Here is a 16,845-nt window from a genome sequence, read left to right as displayed (position 1 = left end):
TAATGAAAATTTGCACAACAAATATTTTTTAGGAACGTAACCCGTTCATTAAGCGAGGGTTGCCTGTATTTAACAAAAAATAAAATAAATAAATAAATACAGGCAACCCCCGATTAACGAACATTCACACATTGAAATTTTGCTACAATGAATGTTTCCTCTAACTACCATCTGCTTGTATAATGAACACCAAATTCGCTTTAACGAAGTTTTATCCACATAATTTTTTCCGAGTTTGAAAGCCCTGCCGTATCATGCAAGCCAACAGGCTTTTGAATACACCAGCACCTCTCATGGACAAAAAACAAACCACTCACTCCCCTATCCTTCCCCACTCTTAGTTCAAAACAATAATAGCGCCAGCAGCAGCTCGTCATCCCTCGCTAAACATGCCACCAAAACGCCCTGCAACCAGCCCTGCAATGTCGCCTAGCGTTGCTAAGAAGACCAGGAAGTCTCTTACTCACGAAGTGAAGCTGGATATTATTCACAGACACGAGAAAGGTGAGAAAACTAATAGTATTGCTCGCCACAATGGCTTGACTCCATCTACTGTCTCTACTATTTTCAAGTCAGCAGACTCTAGTAAGAAGGCTGGTGAGATCATATCTTCCTTGCAAGCTAAAAGAACCACCTAAACTTGTGACTCTGCAATGGATAAAATGGAATGCTTTGTGGAAATGTGATAAATAAGTTTTGTATGCAGTACAATGATGCGCCCTTTGTTTACATTCTACAGGTTGCCGGCTAGCATCTTTCCTGCTCCACTCTCCCTCCCTTTATAAATTTAAGATCATCAACATTATAAAGTCACTTACATACATACATTAGTGTACATTATAATGACTTAGTCTTAAATTAAACTGCTTAAATGTTTAACTTCATAATTTTTACTTTCATTAAACCTTTTACTGTACTATGATGCACTCTCGCTTTGTTTACTCTCAATGGAAGTTCAAGTCAGGGATCAAACTTGTTATAATTGGTGCTTAACGAAAATTAATGCAATGACCGTTTTTTAGGAACATAACCCATTAGTTAAGTGGGGGTTGCCTGTACGTAAAAATAAAAAAATGTGTTTCTCTGCCTTATATAAGAATATTTCTGTAATTACGCTAAAGTTTGCTTTGCAATTTAGTGGAGTTGCACCAAGATAAAAAGCTGGTGTCACAATGTCACACCAAATCCAGCAGTAAAGTTGCACCTGAAAACATTAAAGCCATGCCCAGCTTTGTTGCTCCATTCTAATATTTTTTTTCACCCATCAATAAGGCATTCAACATTCTACCAACCACATATCAGGACATATAAGTAGTACAGTAGTACCTGTCCATCCAATTAAGTGTGAGAATCATACATGTCAAAGCATAAGAGGTGTATCTGTGCACCCAATGCAAGTGTGAAAATCTCCCATGTCGGAGCACAACAGGCTAAGCCTACCTGTGCACCCAAGCAATAAACATATGCATTAATCCTGGAGAGAAGTCAGATATATTTTTACTAACTCCATGCAACTAGCTCCAAGGAAGATGTATCAGTGGTGTATGTCGCCTCAACTAGGTTATGCTAGCTAAGTTAGGTTAGGTAAGGTTAAGTTAAAGTGAAGTTAGTTTTGGTTAAATAAATAAGTTTCAACAGGTTGGCATAGGCAGCAGTAGCGGTAAGTACTCTCCACAGCAGCAATGGTCCAACTTTTGGATGGCTACTTTTGAGGTACTTTGTGATAATGAAACTATTTTCTTCTGGTACATTTCAATCTGTTTTGTATTAACCTATTTTTTTTTTATTTTCATTGCAATACAGTACTTTCTGAAAGGATAGACTGTTTTTTGGGGGAATGGGAGAGAGGAGGGAATATAAAAAGTAATGATTTACAATGGAAATGAAGCGTAGATTCATTCATAACAGGTCGAAAACTACCAGAAAAAACAGTTTCATCCTGAAGTGAGAGTATGGTGAAAGACTAAATTTACCCAATTAAAATAAAAACAAACTTGATCTAAGCTAACCTATGCTAAGCTAAGCAAATGTAACCTAATTTAAACCTAATCTAACTTTTTTTTTTTGGCGCTACGCGTTGTTCTTCAAAATCATCAATAAGAGCCGAGCGCGCGAAAAAAAAAAAAAAAAATGAAGTACAGAGTATACTACCGCAACATGCAGTCCAGCCATGCACTACTGACAAGGACGGACGGCAAACATTAACCGGATCCTGTCCTATCAGTGAGGAAAACACCCTTGATAATCCAACTAAATCACTCATGCCTTTTGAAAACAGTCCATAAGAGAAGTTTCAAAATATTGGCTCAAATACGAGTCGGCATTAAACTTCTATCCACCTCTAGCTCACCATGAAGAAAATTGGCAAACTCACCTTCTGGAATATTCAAATATATATTAGTTGGCTGACAAGTTACTGGAACAGGTAAAAATCACTTACCGGTGTAGCACAATATAGACAGTGCAGCCATGTTTAGTGTTTACGGGTCTTGATCTTGATCTTGATGGGCCGCAGCAATCGTGATCTTGATACTGATGCTACAGAGGAACTCTGCTAGATTGAGGAGAATGAATGCAGGTGTAAATGTGGGCAATAAGATATGTGTGCTCTTGTATGCAGATGATGCTGTTGTTATGAATGAGTCGGCAGAAGAGCTTAATGTTGTAGATGAGTATGGAAGAGACTTTGGAGTGAGGTTTAGCAGTGAAAAGAGCAAGGTAATGGTTGTGAATGGGTCAGAGGATGAGAGGAACTCAGTGTGGAGACTAGGTGAGAACGAGATGCAACAGACAGATGAATACAAGTACCTGGGGATGTGGATGAGTCCGGTTGGCTGCGTGAAGACAAAGAATGAGAAGATAAGCATGGTGAGTCAGTGGGTAGGTCGGCTAGGAAGTGCAGCAAGGATGAGAGCGAGTAAATATGACGTGCTGCGAGAAGTTTGGAAGAGCGTGGCTGTTCCGAGCATCATGTATGGTATGGATGTGATTGCATGGAATGAAAGTGAACTAGAAAAGTTAGAAATAGGGCAGAATAGAGTTGCAAGAATGGCACTTAATGCACCTAGATATGCAGCAGTAGAGGCCCTTAGGGAGACATGGGTTGGAGCACTTTTAGAGAAAGGTATGTAAAAGCGACCCTACGGTATAAGGCTAGGTTAGAGCGAATGAATGATGCTAGAATAGTGAGAAAAGTGTTTCTGTGGAATGTCAGGAGTAGCAAGTGGGGGAAAAAGTGTGTCAGGATGGTGGTGAAGAGTGGTCTAATAGCTAGTTGGGCTTTTCAGCAGGTAGAAGGAAGGCACTTAGAGAAGGACTGGAGTATGATAGTTAGAAATGGAGAGGGTAGAGAATGGGGTGTAAGGAAGTGGAGGAGTGAGATAGACAGTGGTGAAAGGTGTGGGACTGGGTGACTGGAGAAATAGGATTGAGCAAAAGAGTACCTTGGAATGGTATAGAGAGAAAGAGGCCCCAATGTATGAAAAGTGGTATGATGGAAGCCTGGGTGGGGAACTTCTCTTCCGAGCTAGGGCACAGTGCATGGATGTGAATGCAAGGCATTATAGATGGTCTGAGTCCCGCAGCAAAGTGTGCCAGATGTGTGACATGGGAGAGGATGAGACGGTGGAGCATGTGGTGCTGGAGTGTGTGAAGTATGCCAGAGACAGGTATGAGATGATGCAAGTGGTGCTGAGGGAGCTGGGGCATGACAGAGTGGAGATGACAGGAAGGGAATGGATGGTGGTGCTGCTGGGACTCTGTGGGGAGACGAATGAAAGGATGATTGAGGCTGTAAAATGGTGATTGCCCTCTTTGTTGTTTGTGTGTGTGTGTTTTTTTTTTTACAGGCGCTGCCGATACAAAGGCCTGACTCATAAGAAATTCTGCGTCACCTGTAGCATCAAGATCAAGATCACAGGTGACGCAGAATTTCTTCTAAGTCAGGCCTTTGTATCAGCAGCGCCTGTAAGGAAAATAAGAAAGAAAAAAAAAAAATCGAAAACAACAAAGAGGGCAATCACCATCTTTCACACCACTAGTTCCTGCATCTAGCACGCCACATTCTCTCCAGGAACTCTTTTACAGCCTCAATCATCCTTTCATTCGTCTCCCCACAGAGTCCCAGCAGCACCACCATCCATTCTCTTCCTGTCATCTCCACTCTGTCATGCCCCAGCTCCCTCAGCACCACTTGCATCATCTCATACCTGTCTCTGGCATACTTCACACACTCCAGCACCACATGCTCCACTGTCTCATCCTCTCCCATGTCACACATCTGGCACACTTTGCTGCGGGACTCAGACCATCTATATATATATATATATATATATATATATATATATATATATATATATATATATATATATATATATATATATATATATATATATATATATATAGAGAGAGAGAGAGAGAGAGAGAGAGATATGCGAGGAAAGATTGGTGGATAGCTGGTGATGACGATGACAATGATGATGCACATGAAAAGGGTATGAAAGCAAAATTAAGTCAAAATTACCTTAGGATCTCTCCAGCCTCAGACTGTTGCTAATGGATGCAATGATTGCTTTAATAAATTGAAAAAAAAAAAAAAAAAAAAAAAAATATATATATATATATATATATATATATATATATATATATATATATATATATATATATATATATATATATATATATATATATATATATATATATAACCGCAATGATTACACGTGAAGCAGAAGAAACGGACATTCCTCCATTTACTGCTACTATCAAGTCAAGCTTGTGATATGTAAACAGCGCAAATGAAACTGTACTCTAGGTGATGTGAATCTGCGGAACTAATCTAGAACACAAAACGAAAATCTCTCTCTCGCTCTATCTCAGATGCTACCTAGGAGTAATTTTCCAGACGTTATACAGAGTTCCTGTAAATAGTTATGAAAGTTTGCCAAACTTTGTTCGGCACCATCGGTCTTGGGGCGCCGTGTCTATCTTGTTAGTGACTACCGAGTCCGGGATTTGAGGGAGGGAGTGACTCGGGAGGACGCTGATATGTGCTGCACCAAACAAAAGGGGAGCTTTTTTAATTAAGTGAATAATGAATTACTACAGCAACAACAACAACAACAACAACAACAATAAAACTACTAGAAACATATCAAGAAAAGGTCAGGCAGTAAGGAAATGCGACTGGAATGAAGCACCCCAGACAAAAGAAGCTATCTTAATATTAAGTCGTTGTTTATTTAGTATAGCAAAAATACATCAAGAAACGCTACAGTGAGAGAGAGAGAGAGAGAGAGAGAGAGAGAGAGAGAGAGAATTCTCTCTCTCTCTCTCTCTCTCTCTCTCTCTCTCTCTCTCCTAGTTTCCCGTTCCTTCCAAACCCTTAGGAAAAAAAGAGGACTCCATCAGTATATCATTGAAAACTTTTCCCTTAATCTAAATTGGATATGAATAGTAAGGGCGTTTGCACACACGAACAAACCCATTTACCTACTTAGAAGAAACTTACTTCGGTTCCTTCTGGAATACAAATGTGACTCACTCGTGAATTAAGGACCGACGATAATGAAGAAGAGAGAGAGAGAGAGAGAGAGAGAGAGAGAGAGAGAGAGAGAGAGAGAGAGAGAGAGAGAGAGAGAGAGAGAGAGAGAGACGCTAGTAGGGAAGGGACAAAGTAGGAAGCGAAGAAAGGTAATAAGAAGAGTGGAAAACTTTGTAAGACTGTTAAAGAAGAAGGAAGGAGAGATAGCGTTCTGGGGGACAAATGGAGCAAGGAAAAGGCTGAATTGGGCAAATATAGAAAGAGAGAGAGAGAGAGAGAGAGAGAGAGAGAGAGAGAGAGAGAGAGAGAGAGAGAGAGAGAGAGAGAGAGAGAGAGAGAGAGAGAGAGAGAGAGAGAGAGAGAGAGAGAGAGAGAGAGAGAGAGAGATTCCTTAAAAATATATGAAGGAAACCCTTCTAAATTTTGCATATCAAGATGAAAAATATCTTCATGAAACACAAATGAACACAAAGAAAGAACGAATATCGCAAGATCTTTTGAGTCCTTCTTAAAGGTTCTTTTATGATTTGCTACACTATCTGTTCCTTACTGAGAGACACAACAGTACGGCTGAAGAATTTTTGATTATGCAACATTCAAATATATCAAAATCATCCAGCATTCGCAAGAACTTATCTGCAAAACATTACATATAAAAAAACCCTTAGAAATCGAGAATATAGAAACAGAGCAATGTTTTAAACCATATAAACTTTAGTTAAAGAAATCTAAGAGAAATAAGATACGCTACAGAACCAATGAAGAGCGTCTGTAGAGACTTATAAACCTCAAACTCAAACATCTTAGAAAATAAGAGAACTGTGTATGAAACCTGGGAACTTCAAGAACTCATATAGTTTAGAAAGCAAGAAAAGTAAGTTCTCATTGAACATCAAACATTCCTACTCTAAAGATAAAGAAAGCTAACATATTCAGGAACCTCAGAGACTTAAAGACTTAAAAACCAAGGAAACGAAAACCAAAGACCCACAGTGACTCAGATCTATGGGGACCAAGGTTCCTCGTAGACCTATACTCTCTCGCGAAGCTGACACCGTACAGAGAGCTCGTGACTGGAAGGTACTTTTGATCAAGAGAGGAAATTGAATAATTGCATCTTCTTGAAAATCAAAGGTGAAAGTGGCTCTCCCTCCTTCTCTCTCTCACTTACTCTCTCCTTTGCCTCATGTATAGACGAGGAGGAAATTACACTACACCTATGGCTTACAGATCCTCCCCTACTTGTGCCCTGCTGCAAAAGCCAATCAGGAGCGAGGAAGGGGTAAGGGAGCAGTTTGGATTGGCTGAGGGTGAGAGGCGCCACAAAGGGCTTTCACCTGTCTGAGGCGAAGGAGTCCAATTAGCTGAGCGGTGCCGACTGCTCGCCCCGCTCGTCTGTGCACGTCGCGTCTTGGGATTCAATTATTACAGGTGCTGAGAGAAGGGGCCGGACTAAAAAAAGATGTGTAGATAAATAGCTAAGAGAGAGAGAGAGAGAGAGAGAGAGAGAGAGAGAGAGAGAGAGAGAGAGAGAGAGAGAGCTGCAGAGGCCTTGCTAATGAGGCGCCACTTACCGCAAGAGAAGATGCGGCGCTGGAAGGCTGGAGGGCGAGCAACTGACAACAGTACCAGAAAAGGGAGCTGAAGAAGAAGGAGGCATACGGAACAGAAATATAATGGAAGGGAAAAAGCAAGGAGTAGGAAGAAGATCAAAAGGCTCAGGGACCTGTATAGTACCTCTTAGAAACCACCCTGGAGCCTCACCCGCGACGTCTGGAGCAAAAACTTGAGCCGGCAAACTCTCTTTAAATTTTGGTCCTCGTCAAAGCCAATGGCACAGGAAAGAAAAGCAGAGAGAAAAATCGATATTGTGGTTTGTACTTAGATCTCCCACGGTGCAGAGGACTCCCTTCCCGTCCCTGTTTCCAACTCACAAAGACTCCTGCTGGTGGTGTTACAAGGGCTCCTCCTCCTCCTCCTCCCTACCCCCGTAGAATAGCAGAGTCCTCCCCAACAAGAGACAAAGAGCCTCTGTCAAGAATAGGCAAGTTAGTTAATGAAGAGATGTGCTGGGGGGCCCCGAGGAGAGATGGAAGAAAGTAGGGGAACAAGAGGAATGGTAAGGGAGGAAGAATAAGGCCGGAGGAAGAAGAAGGAGGAGGAGGAGGAGGAGGAGGAGGAGGAGGAGGAGGAGGAGGAGATGGTGGTGGTGGTAAGGAAGGAGGGAATGAAATGAAGATGTTTTGTGAATTCTAGAATCTTGTAGAGAGAGAGAGAGAGAGAGAGAGAGAGAGAGAGAGAGAGAGAGAGAGAGAGAGAGAGAGAGAGAGAGAGAGAGAGAGAGAGAGAGAGAGAGAGAGAAGGTTAGTGGAGGGGGGAGGGCTGATTCGAGCGAACACATTTATCACGGAAGGGCTTGGAGGTGCGTAAATATATGTAATGATAATAAACAAAACAATGACGACCGGCGACCACAAAGAGGAGCGCTGGGAAAAGATCAACTATTTCCTGATGGCATAGTTAAGTACTCGCTAATTTACTTCATAATTACAGAGAGGTATGTGACTGGCGTTGAGAGGAGCAGGAACAGTAGGGGGAGGAGGAATAGCATTACGACATAGAGAGAGAGAGAGAGAGAGAGAGAGAGAGAGAGAGAGAGAGAGAGAGAGAGAGAGGAGGGAAAGAAGTACGGAGAAGAAAGGAAAGAGAGAAGAAATACTGACACGAAAATAAGAGTAAGAAAATGAATGGAAAATACACACGGTGACAAAAAGAAGAAATCTTTTATTAGAAAGGAGACGAGGAGTTGCCTTACAACACTAGGAAAAAGAGAGAGGAGAGGAGGAAAAGAAGAAAAAATAAGATGGAAAAGAGAGGAATCACAACTCTAAAATGAAAGATAAAGAAAAGGAGACAATTTCCATTAGAAAGAAGATGAGAAGCAACATTACGACACATAAATATAGAAGGACAGGAGTGAAAGAAAACGAATGTAAGAGAGAAGAAACCAGGCTAAAAAAATGATACACGGAAAAAGAAAAGAGGAATTCTTTGGTCAGAAACAAAACTGAAAAAGAAGGAAAAAAAGAATCTAAGAAGAAAAAGGAGAAAGAAGCTGGCAGGCAAGATGTTAGGAAATGTAATATTAGAAAGAAAATGCAGAGAAAGGAAAAAATGGCAGATCAGTTGTTAGAGAGAGAGAGAGAGAGAGAGAGAGAGAGAGAGAGAGAGAGAGAGAGAGAGAGAGAGAGAGAGGACAAGACAAGACGGTACGACAGAAAGGAAGGGACATAACGAAAAAACAAACAACAGCAGACTTGTTGATCATAGAGACACTATTTGTCAAAAGCTGCAAAGGAGAATAGATAACAAATACAAAAAAAGTAAAGAATATAAGGAAGATTGAAGCTCAGGTAAACAGTAAGTGAGCAGTCTTCCTACATCCTTCTGGTCCTCCTCCTCTTCCTCCGTCTCCTTCCGCCCCTGCGTCGCACCGGGAGGGACAGTAATGAGTCAGGAGGATTTGGTAGTCGGGGTACTGTAGGTCTTGAATATTCACGGGGCGGGGTGGATCTGGAACTGGGCGGGGCAAGGTGGGGCGGGGCGAGGCGGACCCATGTGCTCTACCAAGCAAGTCATCAGCGACATCTAATGACTCAGTGCCAATTAGGAACGTATGATGGTGAGGAGCTGCCTGTGTGCGCGTCTCTCTCTCTCTCTCTCTCTCTCTCTCTCTCTCTCTCTCTCTCTCTCTCTCTCTCTCTCTCTCTCTCTCTCGACTCGTCTTACTTCAACAAGGTTTTCATTAACTTCTTACCAATGAACACATGTAAATTTCCTAGTAAACAATGAGAGAGAGAGAGAGAGAGAGAGAGAGAGAGAGAGAGAGAGAGAGAGAGAGAGATTACTACTAAGATTATCATATGTTAAAGAGAGATAAGTATTTTAATAAACTAAGGAATTGTTTATCATCAATTAACGTCTTATCTCATTTATGTTAAGTATTCATAAACGTCCTTTGTCTGATGGATGCTAGAAAAAGATAACTAAATCTCTCTTTCTCTCTCTCTCTCTCTCTCTCTCTCTCTCTGTGTGTGTGTGTGTGTGTGTGTGTGTGTGTGTGTGTGTGTGTGTGTGTGTGTCAATCAGGTCCACCACTTCTGTACCTTGATGCATGTATCCAAAAGCTTGGTGCGTCGCCCATTACTGTGATCAAGGGCACACACACACACACACACACACACACACACACACACACACACACACACACACACTAGGGTACAAACTGCCATTACGTAAGCAGATCGTCAAGTGTTGAATGTACGATTGGCGTTTCTGCTGCCTTTGTGTATATGTGTGTGTGTGTGTGTGTGTGTGTGTGTGTGTGTGTGTGTGTGTGTGTGTGTCCAGGAATGGCACGTCATGGCACCTCGCTAATTTTATAGACACTGAATCCTGGGTAAAATAAATCATACCTTCTTTTTTCTCCCCCTGCAGATGATGATGCAGGTGAAGGTGAAAACGATGATGATAAATATGAAGAAGAGAAAAAAGGAAGAAGATTAAGAAGACGAAGGGTAAGAAGTAAATAAGCATGACAACGACGACAAGGAGGAGGAAGAGGAAGAGGAGGAAGATACTGAGAAGAAATAAAAGAACAAGCAAAAATCTAAATATGGAGAATAGAAAAAAGAAGAAGAAAAAGAGAAGAAAATTAGGATGACGACGAAAAAATAGAAAGGGAAAAGGAGAAAAATTTGGTGGAGGAAGAGTAAAAGAACAAGCAAGAAGAAATATGTCTGTCTGTCTGGCTGTTTGTCTGTCTATCTGTTTAAATGTCTGAACAGTCACATTGTTTTTGTCTTCATCTACACAGTAATCAATATTCTGGATGAAATTTTATTAACTATATTATCTATGTAGACGTCTTTTTATATATGATTCTTGGAAACGTCTACTATTAATTCAGCTTTGATACTAATTTATCTTTAATTTTGTAGTTCATTTACGTACCAAATGTCTCAAAATTTCGATAATATGCTTTGAATATGTACACACATTAGCAGCTTTCTCTCTCTCTCTCTCTCTCTCTCTCTCTCTCTCTCTCTCTTAATAATTTCATACTTTTCTCTAATTATAACTTGTTCCTGTCCGTTCAGCAGGTCAATAGCATACATTCACACACACACACACACACACACACACACACACACACACACACACACACACACACACACACACCTTTGATCCCACCTCCAGTCCTCTCTTATTTATCTCCTTTTAGGTCATTTTGCTCCATTAGAGTTTTTTTCCCTTGTGGTTATTTGATTTCCCTCCCCGCGTCCCTTTTCCTTCTCCCTCCCTCCTTCCCTCCTTACCTCCCTTCCTCCCCATGAAGGAGGGAGGGTAAAGTGGAGGGGAAATTGGATTATGTATCAATGACCGAAGTGTTCCCTCCCCTGTCTGTCTGTCTGTCTGTCTGTCTGTCTGATCACATCTCTGTTTGCCTTTGTCCTTCTGTCTGTCGACTGCTGTTTTTTTTTTGCGTTTTTTTTTTTACTAATCTATTACTACATGGCTGGTCTTTCATGTACGGGACCAAAGCTTCCCGTAATCTCTTAGTCAAAGCTCCATACAATTTACTCAAGGCTCTCAGCATCTTTCCTGGAAATTTTGATCCCTCTTACTGCTTCTTACACAATACAGCTTCTTATGGATTCCTACAGCTCCCCAAAGCTATTTTTCTTCAAGACTTAAAAACACTCTATAAGTCTAAAGAGCCTCCTGCACACTCTAAATGACTGCTACATTTTCAAAAGAGGTCGCCACAGTTGTCTTGTACGTAGAGACCTTTGCAACTCCTTCTCACTTCTCTCTCAGTACAAGACCCACACTCGGACACTCTCAACTCCCCTAGCGCCCTCACACGTGTTTCTGAGAGCCCCTTTTCCTCGCGCTGCCGGAGGTGGTGCCATATGATCAAAGTGTAGACAAGAGGTGATGCTTTCTTCCTCTCTCTCTCTCTCTCTCTCTCTCTCTCTCTCTCTCTCCCGGCCTCAGAAATGAACACTGGCGTCCCTTCTGTTTCTGTGCAAGCGCCACCTCCTTTTTTCCGCCGCACACCCTTTGGTGGTGGTAATGGTTTGCCGCGCTCCCCATACACAGTCAATTCATTTTATGACTTTAATCTCTCCACTCTACCGCATCTGCCTTTCCCAGACGACTGCTGCTGAAATTCATGCTATCCACCCTACGCTCTACTGCCATGCTCTACTATTACTACTTTCATTGCCTCTTTTCTCTCTTCTCTTTACTACTGTTATTGCTCCTGCTACTATTACTACTGCTGTTTTCATTACTACTACTACTACTACTACTACTACTACTCTCTCTCTCTCTCTCGTGTGCTCCACAGGCTTGATCGTTTCTCAATTTCCGTATCATTATTGGCTCGGTTTATGTATCAGCTGAAGCGTGTATATTCATTTTTTTCAGAGAATTTTTTTTTTTACCATATTTTTTTCTTTCACGAGTACGAGCGGAAATACAAATGCTATCTTTGTTTATATGATCCGCCTCTGTTGCTAAAAAATAATACCCTCCTCTCTCTCTCTCTCTCTCTCTCTCTCTCTCTCTCTCTCTCTCTCTCTCTCTCTCTCTCAGTATACTCATATGGTTGCTTTGATTTCTTTCTCTACCACTACTCGCTTATCACTTCACTCTCCCTCCTTACCTTCCTCCCTCCCTCCCATCCTACCTCCCTCTTATCCTCACTCTCACATGTCCTCACTCATCCCGCCGCCCTCCCTCTCGCCCTAAGCTACCGTCTACCTCTCGCCCTGCTTGTCCAGCCTTTTCAGCCAGTCGCTTTTATCTTCACCACCTCAATTCCACGCGTAAATCCATTTCTCGCTGGACTTTTTATCCTCCACACCACGCCTTTATCGGGAAGAGGGGCGCTGGTGGACCGAGAGAGAGAGGGAGCACGGGATATAGAGGAGGTGAGGAGGTCGATATGAAAGAGGAAATGGTTGAGGACTGAGGGAAAGAGGAGTATGGGTGATGCTAGGTACAGGATGAGACACGGGTAGGAGAGGTGAAAAAGAAAAAGAAAATGTAAAAGACGTATGTTGTGTAAAAGAATAGGAGATCTGAGGGAGGAAAATGAGATGAGTATAGGAGATGGGGAAACGTAAGAAAGTGGAAGGAAAAAGAAGGAATCGAGAGACACGATGGATAATGATTGTGGACAAGGTGACGAGAAATTAAAAATTGTTGGCAGTAGGTTGGTAAATAAAGGAAAGGGGCGAAGAATAAGAGGATGAAAAGAAGGAGGAGGATGGGCAGGAGGAGGAGGAGGAGGAGGAGGAGGAGGAGGAGGAGGAGGAAGAGGAGGAGGAGAAGAAGGAGGAAGGGGAGGAACTGCTTTTGAAGGCACACCAAGGCAGCATAATTTATTTAACGAGAGCTTGAAATGACCAGATAAGGTGTGTGTGTGTGTGTGTGTGTGTGTGTGTGTGTGTGTGTGTGTGTGTGTGTGTGTGTGTGTGTGTGTGTGTGTGTGTGTGTGTGTGTGTGTGTGTGTGTGTGTGTGTGTGTGTGTGTGTAAGGTGACCTTTTATTTGTAATTCCCAAATCTATCCACGATTCCTTCTCCCAACTTAACCTCCGACCCTTCTCTTTCTCTCTCTCTCTCTCTCTCTCTCTCTCTCTCTCTCTCTCTGCACACACCTGTTCGCTTCACGTGGATTACCTTGTCCTTCCCCTTCCCTCACCCTCTTTCCCTCCTCGCGCACCTCATTGCCTCCATTCAACACCCACCTGCCCCTCCTTCGTGCTCCTTTTCTTCCTCTCCCTCCGTACCCCTCATTCTCATTTCTCTCTTTTTTCTTTATCATTCTTTCTGTTTTCTTGGTATTCATTCGTTCTCCATTCTGGTTGTCTGTTTGTGCTTTTTGTGCATTCTTCTTCTCTCTCTCTCTCTCTCTCTCTCTCTCTCTCTCTCTCTCTCTCTCTCTCTCTCTCTCTCTCTCTCTCTCTCTCTCTCTCTCTCTCTCATTCTTTACTTAATTGAATAAGCTAATTTTGATATTTTTTGTGACCCGTACATCAGTTGTTTGTTCTTCGCTTGTGTGTCTTTGTCATGCACGTGGATTGTACACACACACACACACAGACACACACACACACACACACACACACACACACACACACACACACACACACACACACACACACACACACACCGAGTAGTATAGTAGTTAGCACGCTCGACTCAATCGAGAGGACCGGGTTCGAGTCCCTGTAAGCGGCGAGGCAAATGGGCAAGCCTCTTAATGTGTGACCCCTGTTCACCTAGCAGTAAATAGGTACGGGATGTAATTCGAGGCGTTGTGGCCTCGCTTTCCCGGTGTGTGTTGTGTGATGATGTGGTCTCCGTCCTACCCGAAGATCGGTCTATGAGCTCTGAGCTCGCTCCGTAATGGGGAAGACTGGCTGGGTGACCAGCAGGCAACCGTGGTGAATTACACACACACACACACACACACACACACACACACACACACACACACACACACACACACACAATAATAATAAGTAATCCTCAAAACTGGGCCAAATTTCTCTCTCTCTCTCTCTCTCTCTCTCTCTCTCTCTCTCTCTCTCTCTCTCTTAACACATCATACCTGTGACAACATCAACACATTCATTACAATCCTTACCTTTATATAAACACATCACATCATAATAAACACCACTTTGCTTCTTTCCCTGCATGCTCTCACAGCTTAGCCAACCTCACCCCGGCTCCTCTCAACCGTACATTCACCACACCTGTCAAACCTCTTCACCTGCCCTCCTCGGCTGTACCTTTCCTATACGTTTCCACCTTGTCTGCGACCCAGCCTGAAGCGTCCATTAAGGGAGACATCAACTAAAGTAAACATGATACCTCCAACACTCTGTCCAGTGCGACCACGAGGAGGAGGAGGAGGAGGAGGAGGAGGAGGAGGAGGAGGAGGAGGAATAGAGAAGAGAGCCCGCAGGGTAAGAAAGGGGGAAGGAGAAGAGTGCAAAAGCAGACAAACAAAGAAGAGAACAGGAAAGGAAATTGAAGTGAGAGAGAGAGAGAGAGAGAGAGAGAGAGAGAGAGAGAGAGAGAGAGAGAGAGAGAGAGAGAGAGAGAGAGAGAGAGAGAGAGAGAGAGAGAGAGAGAGAGAGAGAGAGAGAGAGAGAGAGAGACATACACACACAAACACACTTACACACACACGTTTCTCTCTTTGATGTGGAGGGGCCATCGCCATGTGTTAGTTGTGGTCAGCGGTCTCGACTCATTTTAACGTAGCTACGGGCCAGGCTAGGAGGAGGAGGAGGAGGAGGAGGAGGAGGAGGAGGAGGAGATCAGAATAAACCGATGAACAGAAGAGGAGAAAACGAGGAGTTATAGAGAAAGAGATGAGGTAAAAATACTACATAATTAATTAGTGAAAGTTATATAAAAAGATGAAAAACCCATAGATAAGAGAGAGAGAGAGAGAGAGAGAGAGAGAGAGAGAGAGAGAGAGAGAGAGAGCTGTAGCGAATCAAAGAAAAAAGCCAATAACGAAAATGTAGTAAGAAAGGCACGAACCGCAGATACATTACGTTATTTGGTCCAAGATAATGTGTATTTTGCTCCTCCTCCTCCTCCTCTTCCTCCTCCTCTTCCTCTTCGACCTCCTCCTTGCTGTCTTTGTTTGTCCCCTCCTATTTCTCCTCCTCACGCTTCCCTCTTACTTTTTTTCCTCCCTCTCCTCCTCCCTCCTTCTATTACATATTTCATGTTCTTTCTCCTACTCCTCCTCCTCCTCCTCCTCCTCCTCCTCCACCTCTTTCTTCTCCTGCAGCCCCTTTTTTTTCACTCTGCTTCTCATCCTCCTCTCCTTTATCCATCTCCCCTCCTTCGTTTTTGCCTCTTTTCTCTCGTCGTCTCCGTGTCTTATTTCTCTTCTTCTTCTTCTTCTTTCTTCTTTTTTTATATTTCTATTTTCATTATTATTACAACAACAACAATAAAAACTGCTGCTGCTACTACTACTACTACTACTACTACTACTACTACTCTTATTACCATTACTACTACTACTGTTACTACTGCTACTACTACTACTACTACTGCTACTACTGCTACTACTATTACTATAACTACTACTACTACTACTTCTACTACAACTACTTCTACTACTATTACCATTACTACAACAGCAGCAACTACTACTACTACTACTACTACTACTATTGCCGTCATTAGTATGAGGTACTACTACTACTACTGCTACTACTACTACTACTACTACTATTACTACTACTACTACTACTTCTACTTCTACTACTATTACCATAACTATAACAACAACAACAACAACAACAACAACAACAACAACAACAACAACAACTACTACTACTACTACTACTACTACTACTACTACTACTACTACTACTGCCACTACTGTTGCTGCTCCTACTTCTGTTGCTAGTACATCCCCTCTCTTATTTTATTCTTGTTCTTATTCTCCTCCTCCTCCTCCTCCTCCTCCTCCTCCTCTTTTCTTTCTTCTTTCTCCTTTTTCTCTTACTTATCATCATGCTCTCTTCTCTCCCTTTCTTTAGTTTCTTGTCTGGTTTTCAATGCCTTTTTTATCCTTTTTTCATCTCTCTCTCTCTCTCTCTCTCTCTCTCTCTCTCTCTCTCTCTCTCTCTCTTTTCTCTCTTTTCTCTCACTCATAACTATGTTCATAGAGGTGTGAGTGAGTGTGTGTGTGTGTGTGTGTGTGTGTGTGTGTGTGTGTGTGTGTGTGTGTGTGTGTGTGTGTGTGTGTGTGTGTGTGTGTGAGAGAGAGAGAGAGAGAGAGAGAGAGAGAGAGAGAGAGAGAGAGAGAGAGCTAGCTAGCATGAGTGAGTACGTCCCGTGATTGACAGCCATGTCTCGTTTTCTCTCTCTTGGTCAAGTTTTCCAATTAAACATCGAAGGCAAATAGATGGCGCAGGAAGGCAGCGTCCCATTTTCGTGGCTGAGACGGGAGAGCTTTCATTAAACTTTGGCCCCCGATAAAAGTGCAATTTACCGATACAGTTTTTACCCGCGTCTGAAAGTTCCCGAGCGTGCCAAGCATCTGGAGCTGGACTGGATGGAGTGTGTAGGGGAGAAAGAGCCAGAGAGGACAAGCGTGACGAGGAGGGAAGGGAAGGGAGCTGGGAGGAAAGGAAGGAAGTAAGGATGGGGAAATGGAAAGGGAAAAGGGAGCAAGGAAAGGACGCAGTTT

General features: G+C 42.7%; 1 protein-coding gene across 1 annotated transcript in view; it reads right to left on the bottom strand.

Annotated features, from left to right (window-relative positions):
• The window catches only part of LOC123518231 (39S ribosomal protein L1, mitochondrial-like), a 30,029-nt gene extending 27,475 nt beyond the window's left edge, over positions 1 to 2,554 (bottom strand). Inside the window, exon 1 of the mRNA XM_045278950.1 lies at positions 2,441 to 2,554. Within this exon, the coding sequence (XP_045134885.1) occupies positions 2,441 to 2,471 (31 nt within the window). The 5' untranslated portion in view covers positions 2,472 to 2,554. The remainder of the gene's footprint in view (positions 1 to 2,440) is intronic.
• Between the last annotated feature and the right edge of the window lie 14,291 nt (positions 2,555 to 16,845).

This window comes from Portunus trituberculatus, chromosome 43 (assembly GCF_017591435.1).
Source record: "Portunus trituberculatus isolate SZX2019 chromosome 43, ASM1759143v1, whole genome shotgun sequence".
NCBI lineage: Eukaryota > Metazoa > Arthropoda > Malacostraca > Decapoda > Portunidae > Portunus > Portunus trituberculatus.
The sequence above is the reverse complement of the archived record's forward strand: the minus strand, read 5'-3'. Positions and strand labels throughout refer to the sequence as shown.